General features: G+C 39.1%; 1 protein-coding gene across 1 annotated transcript in view; it reads right to left on the bottom strand.

Annotated features, from left to right (window-relative positions):
* LOC124290221 (neuronal acetylcholine receptor subunit alpha-2-like) overlaps nucleotides 1-19651 on the bottom strand; it is an 80232-nt gene that overhangs the window by 19673 nt on the left and 40908 nt on the right. Inside the window, exons 3-5 of the mRNA XM_046726935.1 lie at nucleotides 12121-12320; nucleotides 7613-7722; nucleotides 4182-4636 (exon numbers count right to left, since the gene is read on the bottom strand). Of these exons, the coding sequence (XP_046582891.1) occupies nucleotides 4182-4636; nucleotides 7613-7722; nucleotides 12121-12320 (765 nt within the window). The remainder of the gene's footprint in view (nucleotides 1-4181; nucleotides 4637-7612; nucleotides 7723-12120; nucleotides 12321-19651) is intronic.

Raw genomic sequence — 19651 nt, 5'->3', positions numbered from 1 at the left:
CAAGCCCATTAACACATACAGACAATATTGCGTCACGTACCCTGCGGACCATTATGATGTTATATATAGATGATTTAAGAATATAGTCAACAGGCCATTGAGTACACTGCAGAGATGCAATATGAGGATTGTTCCAGGGTCACAGATGGTCCAGGTGTTTCAGTACCCTCGTTCCGTTTTCGCGAAACAGAATTTTGGGATTGTGGGTTCGAATCCCAGTTCTTCCCATTATGTTGCTGACATTGACCGTGCTCGTGGTTTTACCAATCAGAAGGATTCCATGGTTAAATGTCTAATACCTGAGACGTAGTTCATATTTCACCTGTTATACTCTCATATTCTTACTTTCGACATATCAAGACATATACGATGTGATTCTTAGTGAGCCATTCCTTGTAATAGTGTTGGAACATTAGTAAAATCAGCGAAAGCCACAACAGCTGACACTCATTACCACTACACCTAGGGTAGTAAACCTTCAACATGTTCATCAGATAGGTGGGAATGGTATGGCCGGCATGGTGCTAGTGGGTACCACTACAGTGGTATATCAACACGTACATCAACGTACAACATGTACAGTTGGTGTCATCAGGCAAGAAGTACATGTTCTTACGGGGTTGTTAACACAAACTCCAATTGTTCCGTTAGTGCCAGGGTAACATCTCAGTGTGTAAAACTTCACACCACATCATGTATATGGATGGACATAACAGTTATAAATTTACGTTTTCATTTACAAATTGTAATAGAAATAGCTACTGACTTGTTACAATATTATAAGGGTTGTCAACGATGTTAAAAATTCCAGTGTACAGAAAAGCACATATACGTCAAATGGTAAGGTACATATTGAGTACTGACACAAAGGTCAAGGTATGATAAGGGAATCTTTAGTATCGAGGTCATATAAAAGGATTCAAAATGCCAATGTGAATGACACCCAGACTTAAGGACAACACCAAATGCATACAACATTAGACTTATATGGTGAAAATCTATTTTTGAGTCAGCGGCTTGCTTATGCTAAAAGGTCCATTTGTAAACGTAAACATCTGCATTTAACCACGTCAAACGTGGAACACCTGTAAGGTAAAAAGCCTAATTGTCAGCTATTTGAACATAACTGAATTTCAGATCAATATTTCAAAGTATTCTGCAATTTTAATAGTACATTTCCATCTACAAATTACCCCATCCTTGCACCCATGGATAGACAAGAATAAAGATATTTAATCAGACTTCAGGTCACCATCTTTTCAGTTTCATCTTTAACAGACTATGGTTCAACAGGGTACGTTGAAAGTGTATCACAGGAGAACTAGGAACGCGCCATGGCATAACCCGTATGGTCTTTCGGTGCAGGTGATCTCTAATTTTCAATAGGGACATTTTCCACCCAGTAAGCACATTGCTAGTAACCGATCAAACACCAACATGATCAAGAATGTGAGCAAGTCTGGGCTAGTTGGCCAATAAGCAATTAGATTTTTTTTCGAATCCAATGTTCAAATAACTGTTCACGTCATCAATATGCATGACATTTGGAACCCTTGACAATGAGCACGCTTAAGGACATGTAACACATCTAGCGCTGATATGGATCGGTACTTCGACCTCAGCCAATCAGATGAAATATGCATTTGCAATAGATTGATAAGTTGAACATGTTAGTTTAAAAAGAGGCAAACTATAAAGATGGTCCTTAAAATGAGAGGCAAATTAGAATCACCCAAGATTCAGATTTCATCAGATCAGGTGATTCGTTTGATGCATATGCACTTGTGAATATGTACTTACAAAATTGAGACACACGTCAGAACGACGGCACAAACACACCTTGTACATGAACCCACCTAGCATGAGATATATATGTGCACCCATTTTCTGTATGGTAAGTGCATTGTGATCAGTATACACACAACATAGGTACCCACCAAAAAATAGCAATTCACAATGGCTAACGACCCAACCAATATGCACATATACTATAATAAAGTATCTAATTCACATGACAACTCGTCATGCACTAGAGACCCACTGGACATTACAAACACATTCCTGGCCAGTGTCAACCAGGCAATATACATACTATGTCAAGTGCCCATCCAACATATCACACACACGCACACACGCACGCAACATTAACTTGGCATGTGTTGGTACCTACCCAACATTAACTTGACATGTGTTGGCACCTACCCAATATTAACTTGGCATGTGTTGCTACCTACCCAACAACTTGGCATGTGTTGCTACCTACCCAACATTAACTTGACATGTGTTGGTACCTACCCAATATTAACTTGGCATGTGTTGCTACCTACCCAACTTATTAACTTGGCAACATTAACTTGACTACCTACCCAACATCAACTTGGCATGTGTTGCTACCTACCCAACATTAACTTGACATGTGTTGGTACCTACCCAACATCAACTTGGCATGTGTTGCTACCTACCCAACATTAACTTGACATGTGTTGGCACCTACCCAACATTAACTTGGCATGTGTTGCTACCTGTGTGTTGCTGCCTGCAACATTAACCTACCTACCAACATTAACTTGGCATGTGTTGCTACCTACCTACCCAACATTAACTTGACATGTGTTGCTACCACCCAACATACTTGACATGTGTTACCCAACATCAACTTGACATGTGTTGCCTGCAACATCAACTTGGCATGTGTGTTGCTACCTACCCAACATTAACTTGACATGTGTTGCTACCTACCCAACATCAACTTGGCATGTGTTGCTACCTACCCAACATCAACTTGGCATGTGTTGCTACCTACCCAACATCAACTTGGCATGTGTTGCTACCTACCCAACATCAACTTGGCATGTGTTGCTACCTACCCAACATCAACTTGACATGTGTTGCTACCTACCCAACATCAACTTGACATGTGTTGCTACCTACCCAACATCAACTTGGCATGTGTTGCTACCTACCCAACATCAACTTGGCATGTGTTGCTACCTACCCAACATCAACTTGGCATGTGTTGTTGCTACCCAACATCAACTTGACGTGTGTTGCTACCTACCCAACATCAACTTGGCATGTGTTGCTACCTACCCAACATCAACTTGGCATGTGTTGCTACCTACCCAACATCAACTTGGCATGTGTTGCTACCTACCCAACATCAACTTGACATGTGTTGCTACCTACCCAACATCAACTTGGCATGTGTTTGCTACCTACCCAACATCAACTTGGCATGTGTTGCTACCTACCCAACATCAACTTGGCATGTGTTGCTACCTACCCAACATCAACTTGGCATGTGTTGCTACCTACACAACATCAACTTGGCATGTGTTGCTACCTACCCAACATTAACTTGACATGTGTTGCTACCTACCCAACATCAACTTGACATGTGTTGCTACCTACCCAACATCAACTTGACATGTGTTGCTACCTACCCAACATCAACTTGGCATGTGTTGCTACCTACCCAACATCAACTTGGCATGTACCTACCAACATCAACTTGACAACCTACCCAACATTAACTTGGCATGTGTTGTTTGCTACCTACCCAACATCAACTTGGCATGTGTTGCTACCTACCCAACATCAACTTGGCATGTGTTACTACCTACCCAACATTAACTTGGCATTAACTTGGACATGTGTGTTGCTACCTACACAACATCAACTTGGCATGTGTTGCTACCTACCCAACATTAACTTGGCATGTGTTGCTACCTACCCAACATTAACTTGACATGTGTTGGTACCTACCCAACATCAACTTGACATGTGTTGCTACCTACCCAACATCAACTTGACATGTGTTGCTACCTACCCAACATCAACTTGACATGTGTTGCTACCTACCCAACATCAACTTGACATGTGTTGCTACCTACCCAACATCAACTTGACATGTGTTGCTACCTACCCAACATCAACTTGACATGTGTTGCTACCTACCCAACATCAACTTGGCATGTGTTGCTACCTACCCAACATCAACTTGACATGTGTTGGTACCTACCCAACATCAACTTGGCATGTGTTGGCACCTACCCAATATTAACTTGACATGTGTTGCTACCTACCCAACATCAACTTGGCATGTGTTGCTACCTACCCAACATCAACTTGGCATGTGTTGCTACCTACCCAACATCAACTTGACATGTGTTGCTACCTACCCAACATCAACTTGGCTGGAGACTCGGGCGGGATCCAGAAGAGCACGAGTGTGAGCGAGGTGAGCAGGATACACGGGAGGATGAGAATATAGTTGTACAGCACAGAACGACGCTGGAAGATGAGTCGGAAGGTCAAGTCGACGTATTGCTCTGGACAACACGAGTAGGACACCTCGTTCCTCTTGGCTGGAGCTGACAGTATGTTCCACGCATTGGACACCACATATTCAGTCAGGTCTATTTCCTTCTCTTTGCCCAGTAGTTCAAGATCCACTTTAGATTGATCATACGTCCACGAACCAAACTTTAAATGGCAATTCTGTATATCAAACGGAAATGCTGATACATCAATTTCACACGAGCTTTTATAGACAGCTTGAGGTAACCATATAACTAGGCCGGTATTTTCTATTTGGCACAAGGCATCCCTGTGTTCCTCCAGCCTCTCGTCAGCACTGAAGCAGAACAGAATGTCTTTTAGTGGGATATACATCAAATAGAAGGACAATAACATGTACAGTAAATGCCTAAATAAGACTCAAAGGTGCACCTTTTCTAACGGCTCCAACATACATCTCAGTTTTCATTTTTCTTCGAGAAGTGTTCTGATGTAAGACACCAAAGGTATAGAAACATAATTAATTGCTCATGTTCAGCCTTAAAAGTAATATGTGAAGATTTGAAAAGACAGCATTATGTATCATTCATTGCATTTTGTCGTTTGTTAGAGGCAGGTTTATTTCCTCTGTGGCTTTTGTAGAAATTTACGGTTTATATAAATTTTCCGAGTGTGTATGTATATCGTAGCGACGTTCACACCAAAGCATGTGGGTGTTTCAAGATCAGTACGTGGCGTATCACGATCAATTTGGGGTGTCACCTGAACAATACGGGTTGTATCATGGTCAATATACGGGTGTGGATCAGTATCAACGATCCGTCACTTTAAGTGAACCACTGACACGATGTTTCAAGAAAGAGTCATTTCACTTGAAATAATGTAAAATAGGGTCAGTTTACATGGCGAGGTGGGCTTTTCTTAAAAGGCCTCATTCATGACGCCTAAAATACAGGTTCGATTCCCAAATGAGTTAAAAAAGTAACGCCCAATTGCCTTTATATTAGTTTTACATTTCAAATCACAACGTCATGCCTTACCATCTTACTCAGTAATACACATGTGACTGTAACTGTAGAATTCCTTCGAGAATGTCTCCCAGCTGGCGTTACACACCACGTGGTATTGTAGCGCACATGGTGTAAAGCAGCATTCTGCTTCAAACATACAACACGTAGTTATGGCCGCTCTGCACATTTTTTTCTACTTTTTTTCCGGCAGCAGAGATACGCTGTTGTGTTCAAATTACTCATGTTGTTCACTTTTATCAGTAATCTCATTAGCTTGACTCGAAGCAGAAACTAAACGAATTAATCTATCCTCCAATTATCAAATTATACCGCTGATTGATTAATGTATCTTGTGATTAGACGGGTGATAAACTGAAGAAATACTACACACACCAGCATTTTTAATGCATTATAGTTTGACAACATGCAGGTGAGGGAAATTCGTTACCTGTGTGTTATAGAACCTAAGTTGTTCTTGACTTCAAGTTCGCTCAGGGTAAAATTGGAAAAATGAATATGATGTTATAAGATCGGTCGTTACAGTGTAGAGCCACCTTCGTCTGATTATCAGTGTAGTGTAGCATTTAAACAATTTAGTGTAGTATGACAGTATTTATAAGTGTGAAAGATATATACAGATGATTAGTTTAATTGATTCAGACTCAATGCGTAGCAATAATTATCAACAAAGCGTATCAGATATGCTGTTGACATGTACTCGTGAGTCAGGATATCTTCTGGTCGCTGCTATAACACACTTCAACGGGACAGCGACATATCTGACAGCTGGATTATCCTAAACTTGTTTATAGAACTTTCAGTTAAGGATCTCCGACGATGTACTCGCAACACGTCACATGCGTGTAAGACACTGTTTCACCGACTTGATTGTCTTCAAGGGCAAGCCTTAAAATAACCTTGACCTGATGACGTCAGGACAAGATCTCTCGGTTTGGAACATTTGGGGTAAATGATTTCTTTAGGTTTAAGGGCATTCGTTTTCATTGTTTTAGGATTCTGTTTCTATCCATTACCGTATGAATAACGTGGGGTTTTAACGCTTTCTCATTACAAAGGAGTAGGCATGCGTCACGGCTCCATTTGGACCAACAACAAAATACAGATTTCATATGCACAAAGGTATCTCTTCACAAATACAACAAGAAGACAAAGTCATCACTATCCCCCGCAATGGAAAAATACGCTTCATGATTATGTCTACGAGTTATGATTATGTCAAACATTTAGGTGTGTATATAGAAAAGTGGAAGGAGAGTATTGAAAGGTTTTTACAGTTCTGCTCCAGAAAGCAGCACTATCACCAATTTCAGGCTAAGTCAAACTTGTTGCCATGGAAATGCCCCCCAAAAATTATTCAGAATTCCAAAACTACCAAAAGGCACCCGTACACCACCAGATCTATCTATGTGCCAAGTTCGGTGAAGAAATAGTGAACAGTTTTAGTGTTCAGCTCCGGAAAAGAGCCCTACCACAATTTCAGGCTAAGTCAAACTTGTTGCCATGGAAACGCCAAAAATATTTTATTCAGAATTCCAAAACTATCAAAAGGCACCAGTACACCACCAGACCAATCTATGTGCCAAGTTTGGTGAAGAAACATTGAACAGTTTTAGAGTTCTGCTCCGGAAAAGAGCACAACCACCAATTTCAGGCTAAGTCAAACTTGTTGCCATGGAAACGCCAAAAATATTTAATTCAGAATTCCAAAACTACCAAAAGGCACCAGTACACCACCAGATCCATGTATGTGCCAAGTTTGGTGAAGAAATGTTGAACGGTTTTAGAGTTCTGCTCCGGAAAAGACAAAGGTGCACGGACGGGCGGACGGACGGACGCACGCACGGACGGAGTCCAGTTTAATACCCCCCGCAAAATGCGTTGCGGGGGATAAAAACGACGTAAACAGATAATTTAAGCCAGACTACCATGGTTCGTTGCGATATCCATGCTGAACTCCAAATCAGGAGATATCCTTAATGTAAGTGCAAGTGGTAATCAAAATTCAAAAGACAAAATCTCAATACAGTTACGAAAATGACAGACCTGCTGTCATCAGCCATTACATTGCAATGCTGACTCGCTCTGTCAGAGAAACGACTTCGCAATAAATGAGCTGATTTACAAGTTGAGCCAAACTACAATAATGTCAAGCCATAAATATTTGGTCTGAACACATGCATTTCCTACCAACGGGATGTGTCTTTGAGTAAACATTGAGGACAGTGTTATTGTTCGCACACCACTAACTAATGTTCCGTGATTATGAATTCATGTACACCTACTAGTTATAGAGTCGAATGTCGGGTGTCCAGATTTTACTGGGTGGTATCCTCACTATGTTCACGCCTCCCCATTCCGCGGGATTCCATTTCAAATACTCGTCATACCAGTTCTGAAAAGAAAAAATACAAAGTATGAATATAGCAAGACATCTGATACACATAATTATACGTATGCTATCCAATAACACTGCTTCACAAACATATCATTTTAACTGAACCCTTCAGTGTGTAGTCGAACAACCTAGCGAAGATGAAGGAATGGCAACGATGTGGTTTCCTTCGTGAGAATATATGCATCTTCTTCATTCCTTGATGTTTTGTGTAGAAGTTGTTAAAAAACACATGCGATTTATTGGTTCACCATCCACTGCCTCCAATGCAATTCCTTTGTCGGTTTTTACAGCGGGTTGTATGTGAGATATATCGGAATGCACTGGTACGCCATGTTACGGGAGTCCATTTTGGTAGTACTTAAAATATTCCAATCCAGGTGATGCAGAAAGTGTTGACGGTTTGGTGTAAAGTTCCTTAAATTCAATCTTACTCAAGGACTTGCAAGTCTATAGGTAATTGCCAGAGTTTTATGGAATTATAGAGGCATGGGCCGCGTAGGAATGTGCTACACTATTTCTCCCTTCGCCTTCCTATCACCAGTCGTTATCGTTGGTTCACAACCGCAGTGTGTATTATAACACCAATACTGTGTATTATCACACCATAGCGTGTATTATAACACCAATACTGTGTATTATCACACCGTAGCGTGTATTATAACACCAGTAATGTGTATTAGCACACCGCACTGTGTATTATAACACCAATACTGTGTATTATCACGCCGCACTGTGTATTATAACATCCGTACTGTGTATTATAACACCAAAACTGTGTATTATCACATCGTAGCGTGTAATATAACACCAGTACTGTGTATTTTCACACCGTACCGTGTATTATAACACCCGTACTGTGTATTACCATTGAATTGTCAGCACCACGCCCGTGGTCATGGGATTCACTAAAGTTACGACCTCCATTGTGTCGGGTCTTCCTCCTGCACAGAGCCGATATACAAATTTCTAAAAAAATCACTCATCAAATTTGTTAGACTCTTTGAGACTTTTCAGAAGACTTAATGCTTTGTCTGTACCCATCCTCCTGGACACCCTTTACTTCTACACAGCGCCATACAAGCGTGTTTCCTTTGTACTATGTTTTCACTTTCTGGTCACCCTTTCCATTCTCACTTAGCCTTCCACATTTGTCTTCCAGTCACGTTACGAGGTACATTGGTTTTAGGCATAATAATAGGTTGTGCAGAGTTACTCCAACGTCCGAATAAGGATCCGCTGATCATAGGTTCGAATCCCGGGATACCTTTGGGTCCTTGGGTTTTAAGCACCGTGTCCATACTCGCCGGTTTCAGGAAGGTAGGAACAGTTTAAGACCTGTCTGATTTTCTTATCACAACGAGCTGCATCATGGTGTAACAGGGTTATTATCTAAACCGATGTAAAAATCTACTTCACTCAATCGCTGTAAATTCTTTAAAATTCGTTATCTGTTGTAATTATCTCTTTTGAATTTCCCTTTTTATTTTCTTTCTTGCTTCTCACGTCTTATACTTCGTTTTCCTGTTTTCATCTTCCCACATTGTTTCTTTCAAAACAGAACTGGTACATTGAATCAAGAAAGCCTACCGGTATAACAACTAAATGTATTAATATTCTTTGTCGTATCGAATACAAAATGTTCAAGAAAAACCTTCAATATTGACCGTTTAATTGAATTGTCAAATGGTTTTTGAACAGAATTCTCTGGCCTGTATCATGCGCAGGCTTCGCCAGTAACGCTTTCTTCATATTTCAGGAACACTAACACCTTTACGAGCTAAGCTATTCAGAGCCGTGAAGCATCTGAGGGAGATGATTTGAAGTGACTGGAGAAAGCCATGAATATGGCCATCAATGCAAAGTGTCAACGAGGCAAGGAAGTCGGGCGGGAGATGAAAACTACTAGCATCCCATAATGACTAAAGCTCATCCCGGTCCGTGAACTAACAATATTACGTGAATGAGTGGCTGATAATACCTTTAATATGACGACGTACACGAAGAATGGGCTCCACTAAATGTACATGCTCACCACTTAATCACTTCATAACTCAATGGGTAGCTATAACATGAAGGACACTGGCGTAATTGTTTCTAGTTCACAACGTGTGAGTCACGTAACTGTTTACTGTTTTAACACAGGGTAATCATACAGGTCTGTCTGGCAATAACATCAGGCTGTTTAAAACGGGCACGTAGTATTCTGTGGTGTAAATCACTAGGGTTACAACACACAGGCACGTTTGTAATTGTTAAAGTTTAAACTCAAGGGTAGGAATGAAATTGTTAACAGATAGAACACAAGGATCTTTGCTTGTAATTGTTTTAATTATATTACAAAGGGTACGCGTATAACTGCTATTTTTTAAACTCAAGGTATGTAATTATTCATACATGAAACACAAGCGTTCTCTATATGTATGTCATTGTTGAAACTAAAGGGAATGTGTGTAATTGTTTATAGATGGAACACAAGTATATGTTAATGTTGAAACTCAAGGGAATGTGTGTAATTGTTTATAGATGGAACATAAGTATATGTTAATGTTGAAACTCAAGGGATGCATGTAATTGTTTGTAGATGGACACAAGTATATGTTATTGTTGAAACTCAAGGGATGCATGTAATTGTTTATAGATGGAACACAAGTATATGTTATTGTTGAAACTCAAGGGATGCATGTAATTGTTTATAGATGGAACACAAGTATATGTTATTGTTGAAACTCAAGGGATGCATGTAATTGTTTATAGATGGAACACAAGTATATGCTGTTGTTGAAACTCAAGGGATGCATGTAATTGTTTATAGATGGAACACAAGTATATGTTTATGTTGAAACTCAAGGGATGCACGTAATTGTTTATAGATGGAACACAAGTATATGTAAATGTTGAAACTCAAGGGATGCATGTAATTGTTCATAGATGGAACACAAGTATATGTTATTGTTGAAACTCAAGGGAATGTGTGTAATTGTTTATAGATGGAACACAAGTAAATGTTAATGTTGAATCTCAAGTGATGCATGTAATTGTTTATAGATGGAACACAAGTATATGTTATTGTTGAAACTTAAGTGATGCATGTAATTGTTTATAGATGGAACACAAGTATATGCTGTTGTTGAAACTCAAGGGATGCATGTAATTGTTTATAGATGGAACACAAGTATATGCTGTTGTTGAAACTCAAGGGATGCATGTAATTGTTCATAGATGGAACACAAGTATATGTTATTGTTGAAACTCAAGGGAATGTGTGTAATTGTTTATAGATGGAACACAAGTAAATGTTAATGTTGAATCTCAAGTGATGCATGTAATTGTTTATAGATGGAACACAAGTATATGTTATTGTTGAAACTTAAGTGATGCATGTAATTGTTTATAGATGGAACACAAGTATATGTTATTGTTGAAACTCAAGGGATGCATGTAATTGTTTATAGATGGAACACAAGTATATGTTAATGATGAAACTCAAGGGATGCATGTAATTGTTTATAGATGGAACACAAGTATATGTTATTGTTGAAACTCAGCGGATGCAGCAATTGTTCATAGATGGAACACAAGTATATGTTAATGATGAAACTAAAGGGATGCATGTAATTGTTTATAGTTGGAACACAAGTATATGCTGTTGTTGAAACTCAAGGGATGCATGCAATTGTTTATAGATGGAACACAAGTATATGTAAATGTTGAAACTCAAGGGATGCATGTAATTGTTTATAGATGGAACACAAGTATATGTTGTTGGTGAAATTCAAGTGATGCATGTAATTGTTTATAGATGGAACACGAGTATATGTTGTAGGTGAAATTCAAGTGATGCATGTAATTGTTTATAGATGGAACACAGGTATTTGTTATTGTAGAAACCTAAGGGAATGTGTGTAATTGTTTATACAGATTGAATGCATAGATTAAAGGGTATTGGCATGTTTTTGTTTATAATAGAACCACCCTGGTACGTACTTATTTTTATTTCACACATGAGTATGCCTGTAATTCTTATAGTCAGCTGACAAGGTACGTATGTTTAGTTTGTACGAAAACATGTGTACACATCTGCCTTGATGTTTTGTAGCACTCCAGCAATTGTTCATAATTGAAACACAGAGGTACTGAAGGTTTGTGTACAGTTAAGAAAAGTCAGTATATAATTGCAATAAGCAGATGCATTCTTCGTAGTTCCAACTTTGGGGTTATATATTACTGTTAACAGTTTTAACATTGTGACATATGTAAAACTGTTGATGAAACCGTTGATAGCTGTATACAAAGGTACATACTTACAGCTAGAACAAATTCATAAAGGCAGGGCGTTTTAAAAAAATATTAAAAACTACAACAGACGGATGCATTGCTATTATAAGTGACACTCACGTATCTATCCCAGACGTTGAGCGTAAGCACTTGATTTCTCTCATCAAGGTCCATAATTTGAATTAGTTGGATGTTAAATGAAATTTTGACGGTGTCATTGAAGTGTTTCACCGGACGCCCGTATTTTCCACGGCGCTTGTAGCGAGACAGGAGAATCTTTATGAGTCGGTCCTCATCTGATGGATGGATGTCAATTTGGGCTGCCAGAAAAAACAAAGAACACATACATCATTATGACCGCAAAAACAAAGCTTTGTACGGGAATGAATGGTATTTGTATATATAATTTAGAAACCTGCAGAATTACATTATCAATTATACATATAGAAACCAATCATATAAATACATGGAATGTACCAGAAAATACAATATACACTGAAAATAGGATTAACCTATGGATTTCTGTGCAACGTCTTGGCACTCTTACAACAGGCTAAAATGGTTGATACAAACATGTGTATCGTTACATTGCCGCAGAGGAATGATATAAGTTGAAATCCGTACGTTAATGCAACCTGCACGGATACTCTTCAGAACACCACTTACACTGATTACAAAACGCATGCAGTTATGTCCAGTTTAATCGAGTTCCGTTATATATGTCATCAGTATATATTGATTGTCAAAAGTTAAGCAACACTGTATGTTATAATTACAGCACAAGAACTATAATAGATCATGTTTAGGTCTCAAAACATATCACTATTAAAGAAGAATGATCCGTTGCAGAGGTAATAATTCACTGTAATGTTGGCAGATGCAACTGCAGATGATGACGTCAGTACCACATAGATCTATTTCTTCAGTGGCGTTTGATCATAATATGATAAAACGTAAACCTGGGGAGAATGTGGCCAACGTATAGGAGTACATTACGCAGCAATAAGCAAGGAAAGGTACCGTTAAGAAAATGCTCCGTTGCATCAGGTCTGTTTAAAACACAGGATTGTTCAGAATATTATTCGTTCTTGCACATTTGAATCAGGTCCAATATATATCAGAACGTGTTTTGAGCGAATATTCCGAGACATATTTGCATGAATTTGGATAATAAACCTACCATTGAATGACATCATGCCTATTTTTAGCTTCCAGTATATGCACGCCCTTGCGATATAATAGACAGGATGATTGTCGAGGGCATGTAGAGGATATATTCCAGCTTACATTACCCGGAAGTATTGACGTGATATGATCAAGCTTCGTATATATGTTACATTATGCATGACAGTGGTGTATTATATACGGTTCTATATATCTGCCATAGTATGCTGTGTGACTGTATCCACGTGACATTCCTGGTATAGGCATATAGCGTGGGTACCACACAGTGTGTAGCAGAGGCCTGGTGAACATTCACTTTTCATGCAGTTCGTGGTATATATGCTAACTTAACACGTGATGCATAGTGTATATGTTCCTTTAACACGCTAGAGTAGAATTAGAAATTTTGATTCAAAGTTTCACCGTGAATAACTGTTGTCCGTTAGGTAGAATTTCTTGGTTTGACAGACTAATGTTTTCCTTTCGCTGCAACTCGTAATCAAATTATAAGTAATGAACGAGAAGCTATTGCATATGTATTGGATTGCCTTGTAAAGAGCCAGGCACCATTTCCAGTAGAGTAGCAATAACAACGACGGTGTTGTCACTGGCCTTCTCAGACGCCACTACATTCGTGGACGTCTCCCTCGGAATTGACCAAGAGAACTCGGTCCTTAAAAAAGCAAATGATAAACGGGCTCACGCTCATTGGAGTTGCAACAACGATTTGGGTTGTTTGCCGACGTACCCCCGGGAGATAAACGTCCACCGGAAACCATTGCTTCGTGCGAGGATATTTTATCGATTTTTTTCTCAATGTTAGCATACGCCTTTGTTCTTCAAAATAATCAACGGGGGACCCATTAATTCTTAATTCAGTAATTTCGTTCAAAGAGAATTAAAAGTAATTAAGATGTTGTTCAGAGGAGACATAACATGTATTTGTAAACTCGTGTCAATTACAACAGAGGAGTCTTCAACCGAAGGTGCAATGCTCTGTTTTAAACCGACAACATAAACATTGCAACTAATCTGTCCCTGGTTTCTCGGACTGCAGAAAGCGTAACCCAACTTATTGCGGCTGACGTAACAGGGACTCAAATTTCCCAATGGGGAATATTCATCGCAAATAACAGAGAATCTGTACATCCCAGCGAGACATAATCCATCACACACAACATAGACCTGGTGTAGAAAAAAAGTGGCATATTCTATATGCTATGTTAGGGACTTCGTACATCCAAAATGTGGCAAAATTCATCACGGTTAAGCAAGGTTTGGCGAACCAAATATACGTGACAGATCAAATCTCATACGACAAAGAATCCGTACAAAAGAGATATGGGATAGTCTAAATGCTTTATCGGATATGCCGTTGACCCAAATATTGCATAGTTAATCACAATTTAGCAAGCTGCCAAATACGGGCGTATTCCCTATTTATTACAAAGAATCCGTACAGTGAAAATCTGGCATAGTTTATATGCCAGGACAGAGAATCCGTACACTGAGATCTGGCATAGATTATATGCCACAACAGAGAATCCGTACACTGAAAATCTGGCATAGTTTATATGCCACGACAGAGAATTCGTACACTGAAAATCTGGCATAGTTTATATGCCAGAACAGAGAATCCGTACACTGAAAATCTGGCATAGTTTAAATGCCACGACAGAGAAACCGTACACTGAAAATCTGGCATAGTTTATATGCCACAACAGAGAATCCGTACACTGAAAATCTGGCATAGTTTATATGCCACGACAGAGAATCCGTACAGCCAAATGTGGCATAATTCATGAGAGATTCAGCATGCCTAAATTGGACATTCGATTTCTATCTGACATTTCTCAGACTCATTATGCCCTTGGGCGGAATATTCCCGAATTGGCCATGTCATATCTGACGTCAATACCCTTTGAGAACAAGTTTGCAAAGTGACGTCATATCGTCACATTCTCTATATATCAGTGCCTGTTCAGGTACACATAACATAAAACTGTACGAAGTCGATACGTTTCGTCTATCCATCCCAGAATATTTCATCAAGGCAGGGGGTATGGAAATGCCAAAGTACTACTCTGGTCCCAAGATATACGCCTAAATTGCTTGCGGCAACCCAGCACGTTTTAAGAACATTCGGTTTGCTGCTGTGACACAAATAATTAAAACGTCAAGGAAAATGTTTATGACGTTCATTAGCAGCACAATGCATTTGGAAACACTTAATTACGGGCAACGATTGGAGGTCAAATGTGCACGACAATATTCCCTCACTTCGCAACGGTAACATTAATGAAATGCCTCGTCTGGTTGGCTTTCAATGTCAAATTATGATTCATTATTTCACAAAGGTGAAGCAAACTGCGCTTAAATAAGTTGATGGTAGATCAAAGAGACGAGTTTCGAATCGATAAACAGGCCCTCCAACTCTCCAGTCAAGCTGTTCTAACAAAAGGCAGAGGCACGTCAGTAGTACTATAATACTGCCCTGGATTAATCTAATACTGCCATAGAATATTATCGTACTGGGCCTAGGTTTTCGAAGCTCTCTTAGCGCTATGACAGTCGAAAGTTAATGTTAATGTATGACACTTATGACCGTCTTAGCGCTAAGAGAGCTTAGAAAATCTAGGCCCTGCTTCTTTTTGCAGTGTTAAACAAAATCGTATCATTGTTCGCCGTGCGTCTGAAATGCAGTTCATTAGTATTGCATTTACACACTACCGTACACACAAAAGATAGGTAATTTAAGTAGGAGTAAAGTGGCATATTTCTCTGGTGATATCATGCCTATGATATTGCAATCGTTTCATACATGCATGCATGCATGCATACATACATACATACATACATACATACATACATACATACATACATACATACATACATACATACATACATACATACATACATACATACATACATACATACATACATACATACATACATACATACATACATACATACATACATACATACATACATACATACACACATACATGTCTATTTGAATACTGATGTTCCTCTCAAAAGTGATCCAACATGCTGCTGAACTGAACTGTGAAATGACCTACGTATATATCTGCCTTGGTGCTAACCTGACATTTCTTAAAGGCCTCCTTTAACACGCATTAAGACCTCGCTTAAAGTTCATATATTACAGTGATTGAAAACTATCTTCTTATTAAACTCTGACTCATCGTGGTGTCCGTTTATACAGGTGTTCGGAAGGACATTCTGAATGTCACTCAGACAGACTTATATCCTAACCTCTGTTACGCTAATCCAGAACATCGTTCTGTCCCTGTAATGATATGACGCATCATATATTGTAAGGTTACTTTGATCGAGACTCACGCCTCTTTATTACGATATGATGTAATTATGTAATGTTCTAATTAAACACTGATACAGAACAACGCCTTTTTATGATAATGTAATTATATAGTGCTCTACCTTTTTGCTCTCTGACATAATGCATTTCTTAGTATTATGTTTAACAGATTAAACTTTTAAAATGCAGCAGAGGGAGGTCGGGTGATCCTCTCTAAGTCTCTGGTTAAGCTCACTGTCAGCTCAGGGCCCTTGCCCCTCTACACGCAGCTCAGAAAGCGAATGGGACTTCCTCCAGGAAGGACTGCCTAGTTGAACCCACCAAGAACTTTTCAGAGAATATGCAGCCTCCCCAATAATGCAGCCTTCTGCATTACCCAGAGTGTCATAAGGGTTGTGCTCCCGGTTGAAAACACGGGTACACACCTGATCTGCGTCAAGAGATCAGGAGGTACCAAACCAAGGGCACCGAGAACAATGGGAGGAGCCTGACGACGGTGTACTTGGGATGCTAGCGAGGCATTTCATAGGACAGGTCCGCATATTTTGTTTTTCTGAATTTTGTCAAAAGAGACAGAGCATTCAATGAAATGAACAGATTCATTTTTTTATCTATAAGTACAAAACCGGTTTTGTTGCATTTTTAGGCATGGGACTGTATATGGGCCTATTCGAAAGATTTCTTTCATTGTCATTGTCCATGACAATGTCTCTTAAGATACCATGTTCGCGCCAACGCTGGGCATCCACATACAAGGTGTTGGACAATCTCATAAAATTCATCATATAATCTACATTTCATATTTACATTTTAACGCAAAATCACAAAATGACTATTACAGAGGGATGTGAGTGGTTTTGAGAAGAGAACAGAAAGCTTCTGTTTCAGTTCTCAAGCCAAGCGACTTCATCCAAGCAAAGAACTTCATCACAACCCAGCACACATAAGCGCGGTCGTTCAGAGGCTCTCCTTGCATCTGTGCCGCTTTGACATGGCACTTCCCTTCGCTGACACTCATTTCTGTACCGCCCAACAGTACAGAACCATCAACAAAATCAACATTGACATTGAGATTGTGTCAAACAATGTTGGCGCATTTTAGGTAATTGTGGAATGCCTTGCTTTCATTATGGGTTTGGACATGCTTCAAAAGAGAATCAACAGACAAGTTAATGTTAAGTTGACAATATCAATCTGACATGATGAACCTCCACGTCAATCAGACGACGCCCTGACATTAAAATTGCTAATTATTAATATTATTATTATTATTGTAAGATGGTGTAATGATATATTATTCACATGTAACACTGACCTACAAAAGCATCCTGTTGTCAGATTCATGAAATGGAAAGTTAGCATTAAACAGCCCTGGTTATATCCTTTCTTACAGGGATGGAATACAATTGTCTCATTGGATATTGACCCAATGCAATATCCTTTTATTCCAGTGATGTAATATAATGATCTCGTTAAACACTGACCTAATGTAACGTCCTTTTATTACAGTGGTGCAATACCATGGTCATATTAACGTTGATTCAGCGTAATGTCATTTTATCATGGCGACGTAACATAATGTCCTCATATAAGATTGGTCCACTATAACGTCCTTCCATAAAGCTGATTCCACGTGGTGTCCTCTTAAAACACCGATGCAAGAAGATCTCCTACAACACTGAATCAAATTAATGTCTTCAGTAACACTGATCAAACAACACGTCCAACTGTTACGCCGATCCAGTAGGCCGTACTGTTCTACTAAAACACACGTATGCCTTAAGCGTATCGCTATCACAAGAACTTAACAGATAGTTACAAGAAAATGTAAGCAGTGAACCCGAACCAACGAATCATTGTAGAGTTATTGTGATGTCAACATGTGTTCGTGAAACATTACAGCCCCTTTTAAATACATTGATCACGATGATACATTGATGCCCATTTTTCAACAGACAACGCTTCCGATAGAATGTCCTCTATCAGCGGTGATCACAAAGAGTGTCTGCCCTAAAAAACTATCCATATATGATGTCCTCTTTTAGCAGTGATGATATATCATCCCCTCTCCACTTTAAAAAATACTGAACACTAATCACGATTTGTTTTAGGCCCCGGTCCTACATATATGTTATCTGTGAAAATTCTACCCATCTGATGAATTTTGGAAACAGCTGTCCAAAGTTATCTTGCATTGGAAGCACAGGAAAGGCATAACATTCTTTCTAAAAGATGATGTAATATTGCAGTGTTTTAAAACACAGGTCAGAACGTTTAATGTCATATTCAGTGTTTAATCAAGATGACTTCTTGCAGCACTGGTCCATCATTAAATCCTTTCAAAACAGATATTAAACGTGTGTCTACTTACAACGTTGGTCCAGGATGGTATCCATTTGTAGCAATAATCAACAAGATACCTTCCCCACAATTCTGGTCCACCATGATATTGTATTGAAACAGTGATCAAACACCACATTTCCTACAACACTGGTCCACCATGATATTGTATTGAAACAGTGATCAAACACCACTTTTCCTACAACACTGGTCCACTATGATATTGTATTGAAACAGTGATCAAACGCCACTTTTCCTACAACACTGGTCCACCATGATATTGTTTTATAAACCAGTGATCAAACGCGATATTTCCACCAACCCTGGTCCACCATGATTTTGTTTTCAACCAGTGATCAAACCGATATTTTCCCACAACACTGGTCCACCATGATTTTGCTTTCAACCAGTGATCAAACACAATATTTTCCCACAACACTGGTCCACCATGATTTTGTTTTCAACCAGTGATCAAACACAATATTTTCACACAACACAGGTCCACTATGACATTGTTTTAAAACGTTGATTGAACTCTTCCTAAAGGCTACTCCAGTCCGATATACTCTTCAGAGAGTGATCAAACTTGTTACAAGACTTCTCCAACCTGATATCCTAATATCCTGAGACCAGACACATTTCTCTCTATACATTGATCCAACATAATGACATACCATAATTGTAGGCAAACGTTAGGTCGATCTGAATATCCTGTCAGTATAATAACCATTCTTGATACCATCCAAGATATCAAACACAAATTATGTCCTTTTACAACAATTATCTAACAGGCCACCTTCCTATAAA

The sequence above is a fragment of the Haliotis rubra genome, unplaced genomic scaffold, assembly GCF_003918875.1.
Source record: "Haliotis rubra isolate DU_JTF1 unplaced genomic scaffold, ASM391887v1 Scf46, whole genome shotgun sequence".
NCBI classification, from domain to species: Eukaryota; Metazoa; Mollusca; class Gastropoda; order Lepetellida; family Haliotidae; genus Haliotis; species Haliotis rubra.
This window is presented reverse-complemented; position numbering and strand designations above follow the sequence as displayed.